Consider the following 26,099-nt stretch of genomic DNA (forward strand, 5'->3'; position numbering starts at 1 on the left):
GAAACCCTGAGCTCATTTTTTGTTTATTTCAAACTAAACTACTTCTTGTAGGCATAAGGCCCTGAGCTTGAGTAAAGTAAGTGCATTACGCCATGGGGCATAATGAACACGGAACAGAATTCTAACTCAGATCATGATTCCTGGAAAACCAAGAGGGCTAATGCTTTTAAAGTGCACAGTCTATGTCTAAGTACAAAATGGACTCTTGACTACTTGGAGATATAGAGAAACCTACTCATTGCTACTTTCGTGGTTTTGGGATGACAACACATTGGGACGGGATTCATTTTACTAACAACCAAACCTTCATTTTCCATTCAGTGACACGATTAGGCACTTATTTATGCATTGTCAGGCACAAACATGCAGGCAGCATAAAAGTTATTGAAAAAAAATTAAAGCCTGCTTCGCTGTGTCGCAGGACCGTTGGTTAAGTGCTTTGAAATGATGATCTATGAGGTAGATGTTGCATATTAAATAAAGATATTTAAATGATAAAGCCCCCTTTAGTGAGCACTGATGAATGTTAAATGTTCCAAGCCACAAAGCTGAGCCATCCGTCATATTCACATGTTATCACAGTCAATGATGGAGCAACCCCAGTGATGACAGATGGACTGTGAGATTATTATCCCCTTATTTCCAGAGTCACCAAACCAGTCTCCTACTCCAGCATTATTTTTAAGTTTGCATTAAATTAATAACTTCCTCCACACTTCTGTGGTGGGAATGATCAATGCTTTCCTCCTGGGTGTAAAAGGGAAATGGACTAGTGTAGTCAACTGAAGGAAGTAGGGAAAGAAGCCTGCTCATCCACTGGAAAAATCGGAGTGGGTGGTGGTGGGGAGGCGGAGAGAGAGAAAGAGAAGGCTGCTGGAAACTTCAGCTAAGTAGAATAAATATAAAATTGTGATCTCGGGGAAGAAAAGTAATGATAACAGTAAGCACATAATAATGGCTTTTCTCTGCACTTAGGTAAAAGCTGAATTTTTGATGTGCACAATATATTTTCATAAAATTTTATATACTATGTTTTATACACTTATTGGCTATTCCATAATAATGTGTGCGCTAACAGTAAAATTGCTCCCAAATTTATGTGTGTTATTTATTCTTTCCCACGTAACAATGCTTTTTGTTGTAAAAAATATTCTGTTTATTAATGTAACTTTACAACCACTGCATCCAAGATCCGTGGTAAATTAATGACATTTTTATTATTTTATAGTGTCATTAAATTTTTACTGATCACTCCATCAAACAGAAGCCATAAAGGCCATAATGTAAACTGGGACACTTAGATCAGGGGAGCAGGAAACCATTCCATATAGTCTGAAGTAAACGGCTTGCTATAAATGATATTTATACCATCTTTAAGCATGTGAGAATACTTGGACAAGTTTGGCAAAACTGTTTCAGTACAGCAGTGGATTGTGTACTTAAATAACAGTTTATTTGCCAGCAAGGCAAGGGTTTGTGTGTGTGTGTGTGTGTTTAAACCATATGAAAGAAGATGACTGATTGCATTCATCTCTTGAAAAACAATATATGAAATGTAATAATACACCAGGCCCCCTCCCTTTTGGATTACCAAGACTGATCAGACTATAACCATTCCTCAAATTATTTCAACATGTCGTTCCCGCCCCCCCCCCCTTGCTATGTATGCAGACGCTGAAGTGGAAAATGGCATACATAGTTGGACAGTGATGTAATACCTTTTATTTCAAGAGTCTAACTTAGTAGTTACCAACATTTATTTCAAGAGCCAATTTTGAGACTCCTTGTTAATGTGGGTCATTTACAGAAGCCACAGAGTAAATGCCTTTGGGACTGTTACACACTCTGCGGACAGTATTCCAGTTGCAAAGTGTGCAGACAATTCCAGGATGTTGTCTTTACATGCACGATACATTAAAGTTAAGTTATTCCATATTAAGCCCACTCAAGAAACAATAACACCAGTGTCTTGTTTCCCGCTTGTTCCTTCCCTAAACCATATTGGCTGAGTCCTGGAAGAGCTTCCCAACTGGCTTGCGAAGGCAGGGCCCTTACTGACTCCAGCTACAAAAGCCAAGGCTGCTGAACAGACTTTTTGGTTAGGGAATTGTTTAAGGGGCTGTTGGGGGGACAGTTGTGGCTGTTACTGATATTCATATTTTGTATCTACATTTTTAGTTGCTATGATTTATGTGAATTTTTTTCAGTTTGGTTGTGTACTTTTTGTGTGTTTTATTTATTGTTTACGGCTACTTTTTATATTTGTAATTATGTACGTTTTTTCATGTTGTAAGCCACCTTGACAGCATACAAATAAAATGTTTTATGTGTGTATGCATGTTCCTCTGTTCAAGTACAGATATAATAAATGAACAGAAGGGGAATGTTTTCAAAACCTATTTAGATATTTTTCTAGAAAAAAGTGCTTGTCATTTCTACACTCATAGCATAATTCTGTGGGCATTAAATCCCAAAACAATGGAGGACAAAACTCCAGACTTTTAAGCAAGTGGCTTAAGGTAGCCATGACAACATAGTTGTGCTTGGTTCAGACATATAGATTTGCTTTCCAAACTAGTGCACAAAGAACAGTGCTCTGGAAAAACTTACAAATACCTCCATTTTTCTCTGCAAGGTCAACTTGTGCATTGTCCAAAGACTTTCCATTACTTTGTGGCAGTGGCTATTAGCAAATTAAATCACTCTATGCTTGGAATCTCTGACAATATTCTAGGCACAGCAAGAGTCATTAAAAATGGACATGTGAGGATTCTTATCAGACCAAGGTAAGTGCCGTGGAAATTGTTGTCTATTAATTGATTTGTTTTTGTTTTTGCAAGCAATGTAATAGGCCTCAACACAAAATCATCAGCTGCACCCTCCATGCAGCTACAGTGGTACCTCTAGTTATGATCTTAATTCGTTCTGGAGGTCCATTCTTAACCTGAAACTGTTCTTAACTAGAGACGTTCTTTCGCTAATGGGGCCTCTTACTGCCACTGCGCCACCGGCACATGATTTCCGTTCTCATCCTAGGGCAAAGTTCTCAACTTTAGGTAACTCTTTTAGGTTAGCAGAGTTTGTAACCTGAAGCGTTTGTAACTCAAGGTACTACTGTACTGATAAACTGATAAATACGGTGATTACTATTGGTCTATATAAGTGTGCAGGATTATATATACAGTGGACGCTTGGGTTGCAAACGTGATCCGTGCGGGAGGCATGTTCACAACCCACAGTGTTCGCAATCCGCGCATGCGTGGGTTGCGATTTGGCTCTTCTATGCATGCGCAAAGCGTGATTTACCGCTTCTGTGCATGCGTGACCGCCGAAACCCGGAAGTAACCCGTTCCGGTACTTCCAAGTTTCAGCAGTCCGTAACCCAAAAAAACGCAACCTGAAGTGGCTGTAACCTGAGGTATGACTGTATAAGTATCAGGATTAGAAGAGGTAGGCTCAGTTTTCACAAAAATGGGAAAGAGAAACACAAAATCATGGTTTGTATCCAATGCAGTGTCCATTGGTGCAAAAGGGCTTCTGTTTCCTTCCCCTCCCAAATTTGTAGGGTCCCTAAATCGCGTGGAGCTAATTTTGTAGACACCTAGGGGGTTGGAGGGAAGAAGAGTCTGAGAAGTTCTGTTGCACATGGAAGTCCCATTGGATACAGCCCTATATGTGGGACATCCAAAGTTTGGCTTGTGATACATGACTCCAGTAATTAAGCGGATTCATGTATGGCCCTCACAATCCAAATGCTATATCAGATGAACAAAAGATGTAGATATTCACCCGGTTGGGCCAGGTGTATATTCTTCTCAATTCACCCAAAACAGGGAAAAGGAGTACAGCAGTGGCTTTAGGGCTGTGCAACTAGTGTGGCTGCTTCAGCCTCCCCACCTGTCACTGGCCTCCTTGCACTGCCTTGGGTTTTTTAAAGAGAATTGGGCATTCTTTCTTCAGATGTTCAAAGAGAGTAACAGCATTCCCATAAATACATGTATCCTCCTTCCCCCACAGCCTCTCACATTGTTAATGGCTCTCTGGATCCAACCCCATATTTAGCAAAAGTACTGCGCAAGGTTCAGAACAGAACAAATGTTAATTATTTTAAACCAAAGAATTTGAAGAGCACTTTACTTGATGAAGACTGAAGCTGCAGGTGGGAGGAAGAGCGGGGGGATTGACAATAACAGTATTTTCCCCCCAAGATACATTGTTTGGGGGTAGGAAACCTCATCTGCTTCTCGGTTAAGGAAGACTTTTTGATTTAAGTCCTCCACACCTCTGAGCATATAGTCACAAATCCTGAACTACTGCTACACTTGCCATCACCTCTAAATTATAGACCTATTCCAGTTAGATTACTTTCATCAAGATTGTTGCACTCACTGAACCACCCCCTCCCCACTTTAAATAGAACACGTTGTGTCTTTGTTCATCTGGTTTTAATATGGTTTTAACCAATTGCAAAGTTATTTATAAAGTTTGCAGCTCCCCAGTAGTTAGACTTACGAAGCATTCAGTTTTAAGCATATCCAGTTGTGTGGTAACCCAACCACTGCTTTCATGTGGTTCCTATAGTTTTATTTATGCACAAAAGCATGATCCATAGCGGTAGCCAAACACTTTGGGATTAACCCTTTGTTTCAAATAAGAGAAGTGTATAGTTTTCTATAGTTCAGCCAAAACTTCACGCAGACTAATTCTCACAAAAGGGTAACACATTAATTCTGCTGAAATTAATCTAGTTCTACTGGTCTTGAGAGTGAAAGGTTTGAGCCAACTGAAATAGCCCCTTAGCAAGTGAAAGGAAAGAGAAAAGGGGAGTTTTTGACATGCTGCATTGTAAGCTAAACAGAGGCTGCCAATCTGAAGCCTAAACTATAAGTAAGCACTTTCAAAGATTTTATATTGGTAAATAAATTTAGAAGCAGCAAAGGTTTGATGAAACATTATTTCATAGTATAAGCTGTTCACCTTATGGATACAATGGCCTCCCATCCTTCCTGAGCTGTTCCTTTCCTTTCATTATCAGCACATATTATAGGACTGTTTCATTTGGTTGCATCTGGGCCACTGCCAATGTCAGGATACTAGGATTTAATAGGCTGATGATGAATTATGTGGGACAAACCTTATATTGGACAAACTTTATATTATTACCATGCATTAGGATCTGGAAATGTATTACTTTAGAGGAGACCTTTCCATTTAATACCATCCTGACAAGGCATGGGTAATTACTGACTTCTGCAGCTGTTATTTTAATAGTAATTTCTAACACCCATACCCTAGATTAGTGATGGCCAAACTTGGCCCTCCAGCTGTTTTGGGACTACAATTCCCATCATCCCTGACCACTGGTCCTGTTAGCTAGGGATGATGGGAGTTGTAGGCCAAAACATCTGGAGGGCCAAGTTTGGCCATCACTGCCCTAGATACTCCAAAGTGTTTTCAGCAATTTCCCAGGCAGTTTCAAATATTTGCAGTTTACAGGTACTAACACGGCTTCACTTTGGCAGTAAAACTACATAATAGACAGAATCCCATGCCCAGGGGCCAAATATGGCTAACTGTTCTTAGGCCTCACCCCTTCTCTAGGCCACACCAGCCATGCTATCCAACCGCCAAGTGCTTTTATCTAGCTAGAATGTGTTTTTGAATTCTGTTAATGCCTCTTACTTTCAGATGTGTGTATCCCAGTCTTCTTTCTTAGTGTCCTACTCCCCCCAAAACTCACGCTTTTATGAAGGAGAAACTGGCAGCGTGAAGACTCACTGGAGACAGGAAAGGCTTTGAAGGCTTCATCCTTAAGGTCTGGATGCTCCTGCACATGTTATTGAGCATTATTTCCTGCCAGTGTGCATGGGATTTAAATCTCCTGTGGCTCCCAATTTAATAAATTAGGTTGAGAGGCAGGTGGAATTGCATCAGCTATATACTACAGCAGGAAAGGATGCACCCATCAGAACTTAATGATGCAATCGAAAAGGCCCTTCCTATCTCAAGTGAGCTCTCCCTACAGCCATTTCCTAACTTTTCAAGATTAGCTTTGCTTGAGAAGGATGGTGAAGTGGCAAGATGAGCTGGTTCAAAGAGTTGAGAACCTACTCCAAGTTAGGCCTGAGGTATGAAATAGGTGTGGACCTAGTTTGCAATGAAACCCAGTTTTAAAACGGGGTTCATATTCTAAGCCTCTGAGTTCTGAAATTCACACCCATAAATTAAGTTTCAGTTAAATCAAACAGGCTTACTTCTGATTAAAAAATTGTTAGGACTACACTCTCTCTCTCTCTCTCTCTCTCTCTCTCTCTCTCTCTCTCTCTCTCATCAGGAATGCTTAACTGATTGCCCCATTCCATTGTTAATAATAGTTACACCAGCAGTTAAGCTGACTGGCAATATAGATGCTCCAAATAATCTGTGCAGTCTGAAACCTGAGATGGAAGTAGGAGCTGATGCATGCTTATAACTAAAAATATTGATTTGCAGATTCATATATTCACTAAGAGTGATATTGTAAAGTGTTTGCAAAAGCAATCTCTCTGTGTTTCAGAACTTAACCAGATGTCACAGACAGAGCTCCTGTTGCTCCTGGTCTCCTTCCTTTCTCGTAATGTCTCTATGAATACAATGAGCGATATTAAGTCACTGCACTGTGTGTTGTCCTGTGCCTCACTTCACACCATTTGCTGTCAGCTGCAGGGATGAAACAACAAACAACGGGGCTGCATCACATCATACTTGCCAGCCCCCTCTTCACAAAAGTTGCCTGAAACCAATTCTGAGTAGTTCCCACCTCCCCTGTCAGCCATAACCCACCCCATTCAGAAAGGCTCCTGAACAATCATGAAAGGCATATTGGTGGGGTGCAGGAGGGGGGAAGCAAGTGAGAAAATTATTCTCCACGGCCCCCTTATGTATGTACTTCAAAGAATCCAAGCAACAGGGAGGAATTCACTGTCACACCCTTCCAATTATTTCATCAGTGCAAGCATTTCTGTTTGCCAATTCCACTCTCTTCCCCACCTCACTGTCCTGGGGATTCTGCTGACCCTCCAGAGAGGATTTGGGTGTAAAGTTCCATTTTAAGGCTGGGAAATTGGATGATTTGGTTGGAAAACTTCAAGAGGTAGGACCTGAACTCATATGAGGAACCTCAGCATTCCATAAGTGAGCAAGCTGAATGTTCTCTGCTTAATGAGAAGAATAAATTGTTTTATTAAATAACTACCTACAGCAGTCCTCTGCTTCCAGCCCTGCCTCCTAGCTGGGCCTAGCAAAAATTGCTTGCAGGACCGTTGGTTATCTATCTCTGACCCACACACAACAGGAAAGGAGAAAGAAAGAGAGACTGAGTGGCAGCACCTCTGTGCTTCTTATAATATCAAGTTAAGTTGTCAGTTACAGAACTACCGTATCTTTACCACTTTTAATGTCACCCCAAGGTATACAATGTACACGTGCTTTTTGTTGCTGCAATGGCAATCTGCATTTAGCCTAGGTGCAGAGAGGGAGTGGGAATTGCTTAGGCGTTTATTTGCTCAGTTCTGTACTATTTGCTGTCTGTTTGAAGCATATGTTTTTAGCAACACTTTGTTTATATGCAGGAATCTTTGGAAATGCTCAGAAGGAAGACTAAGACGCCTCTAAAGACACAGGGTGGATGACAATGGAATAATGATGCTAACATCACTATGCCATGTTCTTCCCTTGTATTTACAATAACTGCTGTGTTTTCCTGTGATTAATTCTGCCTTGAGGAAGAAAACAAGTGCTGCTTGCTGCTAGTGTCAGAAAAGCAGCATTATTGTATGCAAAGTTACATCAAGCCTGGAATAAAGGAATGTGCATGACAAAAAATTCACACATACTTCAACCAGCTCTTTTCCTTACAAAAAAAGATCACACTGGAGATTAGCAATATTTATATCACTTCAAGTATGCCTGGTGTGGAGCCTGAGTAAGATTTGGAGGGTGGGGGACCCCATCTGGCTGTGGCTTCCTATTTCTCAGGGCTGGGATAGGGCCCTGCCCCACAAGAGGCTCATTGGCAACCACCAAAGCCCCTGTCCTTTGCTGCTGCTTCTTCAAAGGAAAGAGGGAGGGAAGGCACCGCAGCTGATTCCACCTTCCCTCTTCCTCTAGGTGTCAGCCGGGACTGGATGGACCTAAGTCTCCATACAGTGGGAGAGACTGAGGCAAGGAAAGCAGTAGTGATGGTGGAGAGGAATGGAGTGTGCTAAAAGGGATGGTGGACTGAGGATGGGGTTCTGCCAAAGACATCATGACCAAGGGTCTGCTAATAACGCTGAAGGATGAGCAATCTTTTGTACATCAGAAACATGGGTGTGTGACTTCAACCTGTCTCCTTTCCCGTGTGCCTGGTCTAGCTGTTATTGGTGTTGCGATGCTCCTAATCATGTGTTTCAGAGGGCGGGAGGTGGTGTGTCAGCGGGTGGGGAGATTGGATGCAGTGGCCAGAGAATGAAGTGCCTGGGAGGGTGAATGAGAGTGTGTATGTAACTAGATGACTTCAGAAAGTGCTCCAGCTGTCACCAGACAACTTCAGAAACAAAACACTCAACCTTGACCACTTCTCTATTTTTAATTCATGGCCAGCCAACTAGATTTGAAACAAAAAAAAATTCCTTCCAGTAGCACCTTAAAGACCAACTAAGTTAGTTCTTGGTATGAGCTTTTGTGTGCATGCACACTGAAGAAGTGTGCATGCACACGAAAGCTCATACCAAGAACTAACTTAGTTGGTCTTTAAGGTGCTACTGGAAGGAATTTTTTTTGTTTTGACTATGGCAGACCAACACGGCTACCTATCTGTAACTGCAACTAGATTTGGTCCCTGTATAGGCCTGCCATGCAGCAAAGAAACATGCTGAGATCCTGCTAGGGGAAAGTAGCTGGTGGGGTGGTGGAAGCTGCATGGAGAAAGTGGTGGGCAGGAAAGGGTTAAACACCCTTCTCATACCTTCTGGTTCTTCACTGCAAATTCTGCCTTCCCCTTGCCACCTTGTTCAACACCCACCCAGGTTCCCAGACCAGAGTCCACCACTAAGCAGGGCATTAGGCCTTAAGACTGCTCCTATTTCTTCAGGATTATGTATTTATATAAAGGATAACTTTCATGAAAGCATCTGAAATTAGGCTATTTCTAGCAGTGCTATCACCACAATATTTTTAAATGGAACCACAAATGTAAACCTGTTTGCTGAAAGTCTCCATGACTACAATATCTCTTTTAAAAGACACTGCTAAAGTCACAGGGCTCACCTTTCCATAAGATGCTCCATTCTGCATTTCTACATGATCAAATTCTAATTGCATCAGATACATTCGGCACAGCACTTCAGCGTGTGTGAGCGGTATTGTAATCATTTAGCTATTCAAAAGAAAATTTAATTCGTGATCAGGCCACCAAAAACAGCAGTGTGGCCCATTGTTCTAGATGGGGGGAGCGAAACTGATTTAGAAATATTATATATATATTCCAAGCAAACATGGTAATTAAATGCATATGAAGAAGCCAAACCTTTTCTCTCAAAACTGTGTTTGCATACAAAAAAGAGCAAGAAACTCCCATGCCATGATATAAAAGCAAACTTAAGACAAAGCCTCACACACTGCAGCTGAACAATGCGCTGTGGTTCTCATGGCTCAATATTATTAATCCTATGCCTAATTTAAATAGTGTCATACAGCCACATATATTTGAATTAACCATGTGACTCAAACAGATTGCAAGTGTCCAGCATGCTTTTCATTTCTAATAAAAGGGGGCAGTATTACACCAGTGATGTTTCAAACTGCCCAAATATTTGTTAAGAGAGCTGATGAAGAATCAAAAGGATTTGAGTGTTTTACAGAATTGTAATTGCTATTTCTTGGATATGCATGCAGAAAAGTAAACTACTGGGTTTATTGTTGGAACAAATATTTTGCTTAAAGCATTGCCCCTGAAATATAGCTTGAAATTCTGGTGTTTAAAAATGAAGCTAGAAATTGAAAAGCATCAAGAGCAAAAATATGAAGACATGCCATTTAGAAAAGGCTATTAAAACTAAGAAAAAAAGCAAAGAATGCATTGCCAGAGAGGACAGAAAGGAGAATGAAATATATATATATATATCTCACATCACTCTGGATTATGGTAATGTTCTCTACATGGGTCTGCCTTTAAGAGAGCCCAGAAGCTTCCATTCATCCAAATGTTTGCAAGTCTAACTATATATCTCCAATCTCATAGTAGCTCCATTAGCTTCCGATTTGCTTCTGGGATCTCAAAGTGCTTATTCTAGCCTTTAAGGCTCTATACAGAGTGGCATTTTGTGGCGGTTTCCCCACACAATCAAAATCGCATCACCTAATTGTTAACTTTTACGTTTTTAAAAATATACCTTTACTTTTGTATAAATCTTCATAAAACTATAAGATGCTTTTTAAAATTAATATAATTAATGCAAAGAAAAATGGATTTAAATGTGACAATTCAAAGGAAATTTACAGCTAGACTTCAAAATTATGTGGCTGAGCTTGGGAGAATATTCCTTTGCACAACAGTTTCAAGTTTATTTGAACTAAAAAAAAATCCTGCAAATGGTCAGTTGAACTTCGCCACCAACTGAATTCGGCTTGTCAGGCAAACAGATGGTGGTTTGTTTTGGTTTTTTTAAAAAAAGATTTATCATTAGCTGGTATTTGAAGAAGCAAACCTAATGATTTAGATGTGAAACTTCAGAAACTCCTTTTGAAAAGAAGTACTGAAAATTGGTCTAGGCAAAAGACAGCCAATTCAAAGATGTATTACTTGATTTTTGATGCACTGGTATACAGCACATTTTACATAGAAGTTTGTAGCCAGATTATCACTTTTCATGTAGTATGTGGATCAATCTGCCCATGATTTAGCAGCTTGTCCTGTGAAATTCTGTTAATATAAGCACTGTTTTTCGTAATACTATAGGTGTCTATATAATTCTAGAGGCCAGTGGAATTAGCTGACAGTTTTCAGTGCTTTTCACAAACATAGGTTTATAAACAAGCCCTAAAAGCTCCCCATTCTGATTTGGGGTCAGTTTGGAATCTGAAGTCTGGACTTCCAGAGATCCTGTTGACCTTCGTCACACATCAAACCTTCAGTTCTTTCATGTTACAAAGAATTCTTTCACAGCGATAATCTGTATTAAATGAGTTTTAAAATGCTATCATTTAAACTAAAGCTTGTGCAAATAAATATTTATTAGGTTATGAATTTGTTTTGCAAACCACTGTTAATCCTCTAGGGGCAAGGGGCTAAGCAAATCCCTTTTACAGACACAGACCCTTTTCCCCTTGTTGTTCTGAGAAATGTAATAAGGCAACATATAAAATGCAAATGAAAAGGCATCTTGTCTTTGAGAGTTCTATTTGCAGGGTTATTTTCCCTTTGTGCATGCAACTATAGGCAATGAATCTCAGAACCCTACTCTCCTCTCGAGGAAACAGTTTGAAGGCAGCTGCCAGTGTCACAAACTCTTGGCTGTTGACGAATATTGTTTGGATATTGTTTGGATTAAGAGGAAAAATCAATATAACTAAAATTTAAAAATCTATAAGCTTTTGTTGTGATGAGACTGGAACAGATCACTGCAAGAAAGCAATGGCTTCAAACTATGGGCATGCTGATCTGAAGTTGTTTCTTATAAGGCTGAAGTCATCAAGGTGCTCTGCAGACAGGGGTTTTTTCCATCTTTGTTTTCATACCAAATGACTGCAGTACATACTTATCTCACTTTAACTTCTCAAAAACCCTTTGAGAGAGGATAAAGTAGAGTAAATTGTCCCGTAATCACCACACTTGTACCAAGCCACAAACCAAACAACCTATCAACAGCACCATTATTAGTTACTATTCCTATGTAACTTTCCCAGAACACGTTTTTAAAAATCAGTACTGGAAACAGATTACTCATTAAAAGGCCATGACCATTCTGACTCTAAAATTCACAGAAAGACAGACATCAGAATGAAGGTTGTGCTTACGGTTGCCTCCCCTTTTGTCCTGATTCAGCATGAGAAAATGGGCACAGCTCAATGGTAAAGCACCTCCTTTGCATGCAGAAGGTCCCTGCTTCAATCTACAGCATTTGCAGGTAGGCCTGGGAATGTGCCCTGTCTGATATCCTGAAGAGCTCTTACCAGTCACTGCACACAATGCTGAGCTAATGGATTTCATGCAAGGCAGCTTTGGACAGCAGTTTGAAAAATAAAGCCCAGTTCATATGCAATTATTCTGGCTGAGGATTGCTAAATTGGGAACAAGCATCGTGTCCATGTGCTCACCCTCCTCTGCTTCTGTCATGGTTACTTAAGACCAGATATTTCCCTTTTAGGTAGGCTAATGCATTTGGAGCTCTTTAATATAGAAAAATAAGAAGTAAGCGGTGACGTAACAGAGACTTATAAAATTTTTGCATGACATGGAGAAAGTGCATAGAATTTCCATAGGCATTAGTTGGCCACTGGAAAGAAGGATGCTGGACTAGATTAACTTTTTGCTGCTCCATCAAGGCTCTTATGTTCACTCATTTCATCAGACATGACTCCCCCAACCCGAATGCTAGTATATAAGCCCTATGATTATGATGATGATGATGATTTTATGTTTGGGAGTCTAAATTTCCTTCTTCCTGTAAGAGGAGGAAGTTTTGTCTTTTTTAAAATAGAACTATATGACATAGTGAATAACTATTTTGTCAGTATCAAAGATGATTAAAACTAGAAATGCAGAAGCTGCAACATGAGGTTCAGAGACCACTGGCTGGATAGAATTGCAAATAAAAATGAGCAGAAGAAATGACAGGAGAGGAATACAGTACCTTTTCAGTCCTACAGTTGTTTAGACCCATGTTATTCATGGCAGGAAGTTTTCCATCAAGGCCATGATGATGTTGCTGCTGCTCCCGCTGGATCTGTTCTCTCATCTTTCGAGCCTCCTGAATGGCTTTCATGACTGTATCCTGGTCCCCAAACAGGGCAGGTGAGTTAAGACTGGAAAGGATGTCTGGAAACAACAAAGATAATCTTTATTTAAGGATATTTTTGAAAGCAGTCCATTAAAAAAACTTCCTCTTTGTTTGCATGAAAGACTGAACACACCCAACTAATCGTTGCAGACCACCTACTTATTCCAGGTGATGCAAACTTAAAAATATTCTACTGTTTTCATCTGTCAATGGAATACCATGAAGAGTGTGAAGAGCACCTACTGAAGCTCCATGTGAGCTTCCCGGATCTGCTCTGGAGGGTTTGGGGATCCTCCAGGGCACGTTTTAAAGAGGTGGAGGACTGCAGGTGATGAACACTTCCACAAAGTTGGGTATCACCCTGTCTACTGTTCATTAAATACATGCACCAATAATTAAGACATGGACATAAATCCAGATTTGTTTTCTGCCCAGATGAATGTCTACTGAGCTACAACTAGTCCTCTCAGAGCTGTCAGTATAGCACAGCCAATACTAAATGGCTTACTGAAACTATTTCATAACCTAGAATGGCTTGCCATAAATTCTTACAATGCATTTATAAAGACGTACACATGTATTTTTTTTGTTTTTATATCTATTTTATGAATATATACTTACATCATGACATTATGTTTGCATAATGCTACAACTGTCTATATTTATTTTTAATAGCTCTCCATGAATTCATGTGGGTAGGACAAATAACGGAGTGGCCCCTCTTTTATTTTCTCCTCCCAACCAGCTAGCCTAAAGATCACTTTGCCTGTGGCCACTACACTCACCGCTTCAGATGTTGTTAAATAAAAGATTTGAGAGTCTTTTATTGAAGGAAGCAGGGAGGGGACAATTTTACCCAACAAGATAACAGTGACTTGCGATCACACAAAGCACTTAACAAAAGGACTCTGCCCAATGAAGCAGCATTTGGGTTAGGGCATGAGAAAAGCAACCAGAATACCAGGTGTCCAGGTAAATACTATGTGAATTTTAATTAGTCTTCTGTTGTGATTGTATAATTCTGGATTCAAGGCACTCTAGTCATGGAATGGCATGTTACAGCATGTGTGTGAGTGCATGTGAGATAGCACTTAAATAAAAGTCCAGAGCTGTAAATACACTGAGACAATACATTTTGATTCAGTTCTGATTGAGAAACAAGTCAGGGTAGGAATTAAATAAACTCTCATTGCTGTTGCAGATGAATTTGAGTGTAGAAAAGAATAGACTTCTGGAAGGGTTTTCTATGTTTATACCAAAGGACAAAAATCATTCTGTGTTTGGAAACTTGAAGTCACTGTGCTCTTGCCCAGCTTAGGCTCATGGAGGAGAGTAGGGGCAACCAACGCCTGTTTCTGTAGACTGCCCATTTGGCAAGGACAAAGTCTGAATTACTGCAATGTGCTCTATGGAGAGCTGCTTGTCAAGTGTGCTTGGAAAAACTGGCACAGAATGACTTGGCTAGGCTATTTTCAGGGATCATATTCAGGGACTTCCTTTCTAAAATACAAACATTGGTTTCCAATTTGTTTCCAAGTCCATTTCTAAATGCTGGCCATGGCCTTTAAAGCACATTATGTTTCAGGACTAGGATATTTGTAGGACTACCTTCTCTCACATGAACCTACCTGCCTACTGCCCCCCACCCCCAATATGCCTATTTGGGACCAGGAGTGGGACTTTTCAGTGGCTGTGCCGACTCTGGAACTCCCTCCTGAAAGGGGTCTCATCACAACCCTCTCTTACATAGATGACTGTTCATGTTCCAAATGATCCTGCAATGTTGGAGAACCCAATACGAAATGATACGAGTATTTTCAGGTTCATAAACTTGTTTCCATATTTATCCAGTCTTTAATAGTTCCAGGTCATTACCCAGAAAAGTATCCTGTTTCTTTAAAAACTCTTATCTTATATATATATATATATATATATATATATATATATATATATATATATGCAGGTTTTGGTGTCCTCGGGTGTCTTCCCGTGTAAAAGTTGGGGTGTCTAGGCGACGTTTCGACGAGGTCTCACTCGTCATCTTCAGGCTGGTGCTTTCGGCTTCTTGTTACTGGAACAGAGCAGGATCTCAGTGTTTGAGTTCCTATAAATACTGTTGAGGGGGTGTGGTGTATAGCCTCCAATGTTCTGGGCAGAGAGGAAAGCACCAGCCTGAAGATGACGAGTGAGACCTCGTCGAAACGTCGCCTAGACACCCCAACTTTTACACGGGAAGACACCCGAGGACACCAAAACCTGCATATATATATATATATATATATATATATATATATATATATATATATACACACATATATATATATATTTCTCTGCTGTGGTTGGCTTTGTACTAATCACTTATCAGTTTCAGTGTTCCTGTTCTGTGAAATATGAATATTAATTGCCTTCCTTTGGCCATGTCCGCTAGACAGTTTTAGAGTTGTGTTTCAAATCCCCAACATGAATGTAGATTTGTACTTGGATATATCATGTCTGGCCTGTGTCTGGCTTAGGGGACATAGTAAGCCATTCGCTCTACCATCTAAGACTAGCACCTGGCTCTCATTGATGGACCTAGACAAAAACACAATGTAAATCTCACAAGCCAGAAGTCTGCCCGCCCCTGATTTACAGTTGGTTCCAGATTTTTTTTGGGGGGGGGGAGTTCCAGCCCAGTCCACTGTCCAGAGGGAAACTGTGGCAGTTGCTACTCCTCTTCCTTCCTCCTGCTACTGCTTTCTCATCTGGAAAGGGTAGATGAACAGTCAGCAATAGCAAGAAGCAGGGGGAGGAGCTGGCTCCAGGGATCAACAGTTGGCTTCCTCTAAAGTGTGAGCCTTGTTAGAGTCCCAACAATGATGACTCCTGATGCCAGCCATGACCCAACAAAAGAGAGCGGGTAGGGAAAGAGAAAACGGCAAAAGAAGCATCATTTCTGAAACTTTGGAGCTCTTTAAAGAGATAGAAAGGCTCTGCAGGTTATGACTACCTCAGTTGGCTACTGCATACAGGAAAATTGAGAATAGGGATTTGTGTGTCTGTGTGCGTGTGTGTGTGTGTAATGATGATGATAAAAATAAGGTAATGATATAGAACAAAATGCAAACAGCTGTTCTTTGCATACTGTACAGAATGCTTATATCCTCTTCTTCCATGTCCCAATAGGATGGTATAAATTCTATAATACAAACTTGCTATATCATCATTTTGAAAAATAGTGCAAGCACCTAAAAATAAAATACCTACAGAAAGTAATTTTTCTGTCTTGCTGAAACCATAAATGTGTTTTCTTTTGCACTATAGAAACCCTACTTTTAGGTCACTCCTGTAGAGACACCAAAACCTAGTACTGGAGGAACCTGTCCCTAGATGAGGAAAAGTACTGTGCTGTGTGGGTTTTGGGGTGTCCTGTCCTTGTGTGAACTGTACCACCAATCACATTTCCACCACAACAGATTTTCAGAAACAAGCAGGAGCTGTTCATAAGGGTGTGCGCTTGCACTTGAGGGATGTGGTAAATCAATAAAAAGTGTTTTTTGTTTTTTTAGTGAAACTTTAGAAATCAATGGCCTCAAAGGACAGTAATTTGTTTCTTTCCCAAATCAGGAGTGGGAAGAAGCTAGAAACACTGGTTGATGCTGCTGGAGTACAAAGCTCAGGGTTGGGGAACATGTGGGCTTCCAGTTACTCCTTGATTACAACTCCCATTATCCCTGACCACTGTCAATGATAGTTGGGGGCTAATGGCCACTGGCATCCAATAACACCTCATCTGCTGACTTCATACTGCAAAGCATATTGGGCTAGATAGACATTGGTCCGTTCCAGCATGGCATTCTAAGTTCTAAAGCAAAGCTGCATACCCAGGCTCAGCTAACATAGATAATTTCAAGGAGGATAATCTTGTTCACCTGTTGCAGGAAAAGCAAAAAAAAAAGTCTTGTGGCCCCTTTAAACACTAACAAATTTATCACAGCATAAGTTATTATGGAGTTGCATTATCTCATAAGTGCTAATATAGTGTGAGCATGCACTCAAGTAGTTAACTATGTAGACCATACAAAGCCTGCCAGCCCATTCCTATGCTAAATCCCCAGCATTTCTCCCCTTCTGAGTACCTAGAGAAGATCCTCTTCCCAGAGTTCCACCAATAGGGCTGGGGATTCCACTTTTATTGGCTGCATTCACGGGGCTGGTTTTACTAGTAGGGAAGAGGTTCTGTGTTGGTGACGTCGGGGATTTGACAGGTTCCGCTGTCTTAGGTCTGGCTGAAAGATTCAGTGGCTGTGCGGCATCATCCTAAAAGAGTTTAATGTAAATAATTATTAGAAAAAGACAAATGAAACACATTATCACTTTGGAAGCCACAGCTATTTTACACCTCCTAGACAATGCTGCATTTCCTTGCAATAATAACAAAAGAAGCTAATTATCTACACTCCTTGAAGATTCAATGAAAGGAAAACCTCATTAATTTCTCTGTGCTATGCCTCTATTTACATTAACTATGGAGCTGGATCATTCTTTTTGGCAAATTAAAATTTGAATTAGCTCACATTACTGCCTAATTTCCTAATGTGTTTTCTGAGATCTAAATTAACCCAGGGCATTTACAAAGAATTATTTAAGAAAAATTCTAGCAGCTCAGTTGTGTTGCTTTACTGGGCCTATTTGAAAAGTTACTGGAACTACAAAACAGACTGTATATATGTGTGTGAATGGTGGGGTTATGGGTAAAATTAAACAGGAAAATATACTTAATACCTTAAACATTTATATTTGTTTATGCCTAGATATCCTTGACTTTGTTTTTTTTTGTACAAGACTTTTTGGTCACAATATCTTTGTGAAACATTTCTGCATCCCCCCCTAAAAATCTGGAGAGAGGGGGAGAGAGAGGTTGTAACAGCAGTTTATTTTCCAGCATAACCCTAACATGATGAAATTCTCACACCCTGATCCTACAGCATTAACAGGCACTAGAATTCACAAAGCCAAAGCAAGCACCCTGTTACTACTATTGGATGGAATTTGATTGTGATTTAAATTAAAATAGGATCTAAGCAACATAGCTGTATCTTGCTTGCCATCTGAACACATCTAGTATTATTGATACTTGACTGTGATTTTTTTCACCGGGCCTCAAGAGCTCAGGCCAGGGCCTTTTGAATGCAGTACTCTGAGCCACCAGAGATACAACCTTCAAAAATCATGCATGACACTGCTGTATGATGCAAAGGCTAAAAAAAAAAAGGCAATAGCAATTACTGCCACGATAGCACTGCTGAAGCATTTGCCCCACTGTAGGGCAAATGGATTTTAATGCCAGAATCTATGTGGTATGTCTTACAGCAATAGAGTGCAAGATCAAGTTATTAGCTATTATGTGGATCAGATTGGAAAGTTTTAAGGAATTCTGTTACAATCTGCAGTATTGTCTATAGCTAGACAACATGATGAATGAAAAAGAAGATATACTGTATTGTGATCTTAGAATTCAACAGGCTATGCAGAGCAAGGCTTATCAATATGTTTACAGTTTTCATTAAACCTCCCATTCTTATCTTGTGCATCATACAGCTTGACATAGTTCAAGTGGAACTAGATACAGTCGTGCCTTGTTTTTCGAACAGCATAGTTCTTGAATGTTTTGGCTCCTGAATGCCACAAACCCAGAAGTGAGCGTTCCCGTTTGCGAACTATTTTTGGAAGCCGAATGTCCGACGGACCTTCCGTGGCTTCCAATTGGCTGCAGGAGCTTCCTGCAGCCAATCAGAAGTTGTGCTTTGGTTTCCGAATGTTTCGGAAGTCAAACGGACTTCCGGAAAGGATTCCATTCAACTTCCAAGGTACGACTGTATTATATTATTGTTAAATATTACAAAGGTCAGACTATACTTTGGGGATGTGTTTTACAGCACTTTTAAAAAAACACTAATGTGTCAGTCTCTAATTTATGGCATGCATGTAAATCTAGACAAGGGAAATATAAATTTGGTACTGATATAAGCAGATCCATAGTCATATAATTATAACTATCAGGTATTCACTCGCTTTGTGGTGTCTTTTGTACAAGTGAAATGAGGGGAGATTGGGCTGGAGGAACTCACATAGCAAAAATCTGTGTACATCTACTCTTATGAAACATCTAACTTCTGGAAAAAGAAAAATCTAAGAAACTTGTTCTTTTGATCTAGCACTCCCCTTTACAATACAACCTCACCCTGTTCATTGGAGAGTTTGTACCCTGTGTTGAACTTGTTAGCAATCAGCCAGGCACAGCATTTTTGGAATAGCAGAATACTGATTTTCTGTAATTAAAATGAAAAGAGCCTGGTAACATGGCTCTCTCATTTAAAATATGCCCAAAGCTGAGATATGCTAGATATAAGGGTGCATCATCTATATTTTAGCAGACAGCACTGAACACTTCAAAGCTTAGAAATATATGAAAGGATACAATAATGCAGTCCATTATCTTATCATTGCCATTCTTCTTGCTGTCAAGTAGAGATTCTGCATGGTACAACTTGTCATATATAATGTATTAAATCGCCCAATGCAACAAATAAGTAACTATTTATAATACTGCACTTACTCTACAGTTTATGTTATTTCTAGGCCATTGCTATATAGGCACCCTCTTTATTTGTAGAAGTCACATAAAATATAGCTTTTTCCTCAGTTAGTCTGAAGGAGACAGTAATATGAGAAAGCTTTGAGGACAATGACATTAAGAACCTATTAAACATATCCTTATCACTGATGTTTTGGGGGGTTGGCTGTGTCTAATAATAATAATAATAATAATAATAATAATAATAATTTATATCTAGCCCACCCACCTTGCTGGGTTGCCCCAGCCACTCAGTCCTCAAAGTCCACACATACAAAGATCTCAAGCCCATCATGGATCTCATCCTTGTCCACATGGCTAAAGGAGGTGATGGTGGAATTAAAATCTCAGCTTCCCATGCTGAATGTGGAATTGATAATGTGATGTGAAACAGGTATCCACCATTTCCCAGGACCCTGGCTACTGTCCTGCTGATGCACTATCACATTCACCCAGAACTGTGGGCTCCCTGCAACTGTGTTCAAGGACAGTGTGAAAGTGTTCTCATCTCCCCTTGAAGAACTACCCTGGAAGTTGTGGTATCTGCTATCTGGTCCTGTGGAATTTGCATATGTTTCTGTTAAAAATTTACAGTGATAGGGACACAGGATGCTGCCTTATACTGAGTCAGGCCATTGGCCCATCTAATCAGTATTGGCTGTAGCTGTCCAGGGTTTCAGGTGGGGTCATTCCCAGCCTCACCGGGGATAGAGCCTGGAACGTTCTGCAGTCCAACATACTTTGCTTTTTCGAACAAAGGGTAAGATCCCACCTCCATTCTATCAACAGAAGCTAGCTAACTGGACTGGCAGCTGAATCCGCTAGGGGTGGAATAATGTCCTCCACTGCACCCAAAGGACGTTTTGGGGTGCAAGGCTGGTTATGTGGCACACTCAGCTCTGGCCTACAACACCTTGACACTGTTTGGTCACTGTCTGCCTGCTGCTTGCTTGTTACCCATTTAAACAATTATAGCAATGCAATTGTAGTGGCAACAGCATGTGTCAAATCAGCAAAGCAAAGGATGAGTGCCACCTCTGGCACAATGGAAAAAGAAAATGAGGTGAGGCAAGACAGACAGACAGACTACAGTGGTCAAGATCAAGCAAGCATTGCTGCTTCAGGAGAACCTGCTCAGGAGGGTAGGAACAGCCAGGAGGTTGCCATCACCATGTCTAGCACCTACTGCCTCACTCTGCTCAATGGTAGGGGTGGCTCTATTCATACAATCCCAACATGTTCGAAATAGCAGTTTCAAATCATAGAAATGAAGGAATGAACGGAACCTGCAGATCATTCAGGCAACTCATCTGCTGTGAAGCAGCATCCTCAGTGCCACTCAGGCACAGAGGATCCATGCAGCACAGAGCGGCTGCCTTGTTTTCTTTTATGCTGGGAATCATGCAACACAAACAATGGGGAATTCCATTTCTGAATTAAGGCCGGTTATTAGTGTCTGAGGTTAAAGGGGGCATACTGCACTTTCAGCTAATAATATTTTATACTTTTAATTGTATAAGCATATTATTATCTCTGTTTGACTTTGTTAAAAATCTTTTTGCTATATTTCTTAAGGAAGGATGGCTGGTGTGGGAAATAGGCCTAAAGCAAACAAACAAATAATTTCCAGCTGCCTACAGAAAGCTGGAAAGGAGGCAGTTTAGTCATTGCATGCTGCTGCCAAGTATCACACTGCAGCTTCCTAGTTCTCTAAGCAAGTGACAATTAAGTATGCATGAGCTTTTGACAATACATCAAAACCAAATAGAAGCACGCCAAATACCAGCAACAGTGTGCTATCAACAAGGGTCCAATCAATCTGAAGTCATGGCTTTTTTTTCTCTCCCAATCAATTGGCAGTGATGGTCTTTCCCCCCCTCCAGCCATCCTCCTTTAACTTTTATTTTTATCTGGGGCTTCTTTAAATGAAACGATCCAATTTGTAAAACAAGAAGGGGAGTGGTTTTGCTTGCCATTTTACATAGTTAAGGCTAGTTCTTGTTAAACCATTTGGCATGACTGCCAGTCTTTTCATGCAATACTAGTAAGATTTACGCAATCACTATCGTATTACACATCACATGTTCCAGATGCCCTGCCCAGGTTATGTCAAACATAGGACTTAACAGAGCAGATACACCCCTGGCTCATACACCTCCTCAATCACAGGGATTTTTCATGCTGCTCATGCCTAGGAATGAAAAAGGTGAATCCACATTGGATTTTCAGTCTCGTCTCATGCATGCTTACTTGAGAACACCAATATAAATATAAAATAAGAAACTCTGGAACTGGCGAGTGATAAATTTTAATAGTTGAAAGCAGTGTAGAATATATTTAAAAACTAGGTTATAACTTATCCTGAAATAACAGTATCTCCAGTCACATGAACGGCTGGTGAATCTTGACACTCAAAATAACAGTGAACTGGAAAAGAGTCACAACCAAAGGCCCTTGGCAAGACTGGGGTCTCCAGACTTGCCATATACCTTGTAAACAAGTACATAGCAGCATGATTGTTATATGTGGCGGGCAGAGTTCACAGGGTCAAAAGGTCTGACCCTGGAGAGCTGAAATACCACCAGATTTGCTTGTTTGAAATTATGATATTGCATTGTATCAGTGGGAGTATTCACAAAAGGAAACTTAAAGAAATACCTTAACTTGAGTTATAGGGCTGGTCCCTCTCTTTTCATTTTTCATCCCAGTAGGTGAAAGTGCCCCTGTTGTGTTTGGCGGCTGAGGGGTGGAGGGCATCTTTGCTCCAGGCGAAACCTGCATGCTGGCCAATTGAGCGGCATAGAGTTGCTGCAAAACAAGAATAACTCTTCTCCTTAGGATTATCTGCTTCAGCACTTTATAAACGATAGCTGAAATATTCTGAGGCCCTAGGGGTGTGGTAACAGAGAATCTCCCATCTTCCTGGCAGGCACTGGACAATGTCATTCAAGAGGCAAGACTTCTAGGTTAAGGCCTAAATGGCAGCTTAACGGAGAAAGTGGTTAGCTGTCTTGAATATAAAGCACATCTCAAAACCCCATCAAATATATTTAAAATTGGAGTGCAAGTAACTATCATGCAATATTATAGTAATCTGCACATATTTCTTTTGTTTAACACCCTGTTGTTTTTCATTGATATGAGGCAGTCAACAGATTTTATATTTTACCTGTAAGTACAATTTACATGTCAAATATATTTTAGTGCTAATTTGAATAGAAGCGTAAATTCCTACTTGTAAAGGTGAGTATAACTCTTCCTAAAACATTGTATGGTATTTTCTGAACAAATCTTAGGTAAGTTCAATTTCTCTCTAGCAACCAACCTTAAAACCTCACCTTGAATTAGCAGTAGCAATAGTTCTACCACTATAAACAGGGAAGATCCTATTCCCTCTTTAACAAGTAAATCTGTATAAAATTTGCCTTATTAGTGGAAAAAAACCAGGTGGTTTGTATGTAATTTCCAACATGACTATCATTCAGATGGACAAATAAAAAAAATTACAGTAATCAAAAGCAGACCTTTCAGCACATGTAATTAAATGAAAGCTTAATAAAGAATAATTTGCAAGAGCCAGATGTGCTTATGTCATAATTGTTGCTTTCTTTGGAGCACTTTTTCTAATATAACAAGCCTCCAAAGAAATGAAAGTTACACAATACTGCACATGCTCTATGACTCAGTGGCTAGACAAATGCATGCAGAGTCAGTACTTTAGTTTTTCAACAGAGAAAAAAATAATAGTTTTCTGTTTGTCTATAGTACTCAACCCACTGGACTGTGGAGGGAAACCCATTCACATCCATAGGTATGACTTCCATATATCACCTGAAGGGCAAGACCAACCTATTCCACTCTACTGCTATGTCACACAATCCCTAAACAAACAGGACACAAGCTTTAAGATTCTGCTGAAATTAAATATTTAGGATGAATGCTGTGGTTTTTGCTCCTCTGTTTGAACTCTTGATTTCACAACTCTTCTTTATGTACTGAGTAATTACTTGTTCTGCTGCTGGAGCTGGTATCTTATCAACACCCCCTTGGCTATGGTACATAAACTAACATGCTCATTCTTAGGATCATTCCTTTTAGTGGGCTATTTAATTGTGCACTAGCAGTTGGGAACTGTTGCAAAAGTTTTTGTATATGATAGATGCATTTCCTGTGCAAATTTGATTAGATTATTAAAGCAGAGTCGTAACAACAGAACAAAACAATTGGGGAAGAAAAGGAATCTAGGGTTTTGTTTGTTAGTTAGCAAGGTCTATCTGAATATTTATATCCCAACTTTCTTCACATAGTTCACATTGCTGTATTTGTCCATCAATTTGTCCCATTTCAACTTGGGACTTCTTACCATGTCCCAGGAAACAGACCAGAATCCCACCCCCCAATGGTGGGTCCAGTTTCTTCAACTTGTACTCTGCAACAGATAGCCCATTTGGAAGACCTGACATTTTCAAGTCCAGAGACACAGTTAGGATAGACAGAGAAGAGAATGTACACTGCCGAGTAATCAATTATCCCTATTCCAGCTCCAGGCAAATTCATTCAAGGATGTCAGCAAGGCAACTGGGACATTCTTAGTCCAAAGGCATTACTTTTCAGAGGTAATACATCCACAAAGTAAGAAAGTACATCAACCATACTGAGCATAGACACTCCAATGGGTACAAGTCTAGAATAGTACTGTGTGGAGTCTCCACTTAGAAGCAGCTTACATTCATGTGACCCAGTTTTCCTATAACTAACATCAGGCAAACACTGAAGCGCTAAAGCATCCCATAATTTCTCTGACATTTCATAACCTTACCGAAAGGGGTATCCTGCTATTGTATAAAGATGACTCAATTTATATATGCTGCTGCAGTTATTAAAGAATGTGATCATGTTGGTTACTGCCTCTAAACCTAGTCTCAGAGCCTGGAACTGTGTTATAGTGGTACATATTGAAGTTCAGGAGTTTACCATGACAACCTTCATAACCACACTTTAAAGGAGAATTCAAAAAAAATTATTTATTATAACTTTTCCCGCTTACAGGCACTCCCTCTGAAACAGGAGCATACACAATATATGTACTGTGAACAGCCCTGTGATCTTCAGCTGAAGGGTGGTATATACATTTAATAATACATAGTAAAAAATTATTAGGATCAGCTGACAGTCATAGAATAGGATACTAGCAAACAGTGGTGCACAGGTGAGCACACTGGACGTTAGCTGAAATCTTGGTTCGCATCCCTAATTAGCCACAAAGGCTGGTGAGTTCACATGGCTGAAGACTAGCATATCTCACAGGGTTATTATTATGGAAATAAAGTGGGGTACTCGCATCCCACCCTGAACTCAACTTGCTCCACCAGGTGATATCATTGCTCCTGCCAAAAAAATGTCCTACAACAGTACTTCCCTGTGCTTCACCTCCACTGTACCACTGCTGAAGTACTGGTCCCAGCTTATTAAATCCAGTTCTGAGAATATTACTTTAACTGCTCATTTAAAAGCCTGTAACACATTTATAAAACTGTTGAAGCCATGGGCAACAGCAGTGCGGCGTATGCTCCAGCCGTGTGGGGCATGGAGAGAGCCCACTGCTCCTGGCTGGGTGCGAAAATGCTGCCTTGGCGGCATCCTGACACAGTGTCACCCAGCTGAGGAGAGGGGTGGCAGTGCTGTTGCTGACTCTCCTTTCTCTGCCCTGCCCTGGCAGGCTTGACTCAGGAGTGGAGCTGCCGGCTGCGGCCTGGCCGCTCATCAGGGAGCAAGGGCTGGGCAGCTGGAGGGGGAAGAGCACCCTCTGCATTTTGCCAGCCCCCGCCTGTACAAGAGAGCCTGCTCATCGAGGGTGAGGCACAGATGCTCTTCACGCTCTGCTCACCCCGCCCTTGCACCAACAGGCGGGCGCTTGCGTGCTGGGCAGGGACAGGGCATGGAGGGTGCTGCTCTTAAACCTCCACCCCCAGTTGTGCAATGGGGATCTCTACGGGGGGCACCTGGTTCATGTGTCCCTCCCCACTGTGCGCCTGGGGCAGCGGGCCCCCTGCCACCTCCCACGCTATTGCCAGTAATGAGCTGGGAATAAATTTGAATGGGAAACAATAATTTTAAAAACTTGTTTACCCCAAACTTTGGAAAGTGGATACTTTAACAGGAATATTTGAAATGCTAGCTTTGTAGCTCTTGACTAATGACGAAAATAATAATAATATATTTTTAATAAAATATTAACAGAGTCCAAAATCATGAATTTTAAGATGCGTTATTCAGTCACCACAGAAATCCATGCATCACAACAGCTCTTTTCAGTCTAGTTATAAATTTAAAATACAGTGGTACCTCGGGTTACATACACTTCAGGTTACATACGCTTCAGGTTACACACTCCGCTAACCCAGAAATATTACCTCAGGTTAAGAACTTTGCTTCAGGATGAGAACAGAAATGTGCCCTGGCGG

General features: G+C 40.5%; 1 protein-coding gene and 1 long non-coding RNA gene across 15 annotated transcripts in view; one reads left to right on the forward strand and one right to left on the reverse strand.

Annotated features, from left to right (window-relative positions):
* LOC309378177 overlaps positions 1 to 26,099 on the forward strand; it is a 116,166-nt gene that overhangs the window by 79,284 nt on the left and 10,783 nt on the right. Inside the window, exon 3 of one of the 2 annotated variants that reach the window (XR_014171845.1) lies at positions 2,735 to 2,786. The exons of the other annotated variant lie outside the window; for it this stretch is intronic. This is a non-coding gene — a long non-coding RNA (uncharacterized lncRNA). The remainder of the gene's footprint in view (positions 1 to 2,734; positions 2,787 to 26,099) is intronic. 2 annotated transcript variants of the gene reach the window in all.
* SOX6 (SRY-box transcription factor 6) overlaps positions 1 to 26,099 on the reverse strand; it is a 451,295-nt gene that overhangs the window by 39,055 nt on the left and 386,141 nt on the right. For all 13 annotated transcript variants that reach the window (XM_081925936.1, XM_081925935.1, XM_081925934.1 and 10 more), the window contains 3 exons: positions 22,294 to 22,443; positions 17,138 to 17,318; positions 12,873 to 13,057 (listed from right to left, as the gene is read on the reverse strand). In XM_081925936.1, coding sequence (XP_081782062.1) covers positions 12,873 to 13,057; positions 17,138 to 17,318; positions 22,294 to 22,443 — 516 coding nt within the window. The remainder of the gene's footprint in view (positions 1 to 12,872; positions 13,058 to 17,137; positions 17,319 to 22,293; positions 22,444 to 26,099) is intronic.

Source organism: Podarcis melisellensis (assembly GCF_964234715.1).
Source record: "Podarcis melisellensis genome assembly, chromosome: 1".
Classification (NCBI taxonomy): domain Eukaryota; kingdom Metazoa; phylum Chordata; class Lepidosauria; order Squamata; family Lacertidae; genus Podarcis; species Podarcis melisellensis.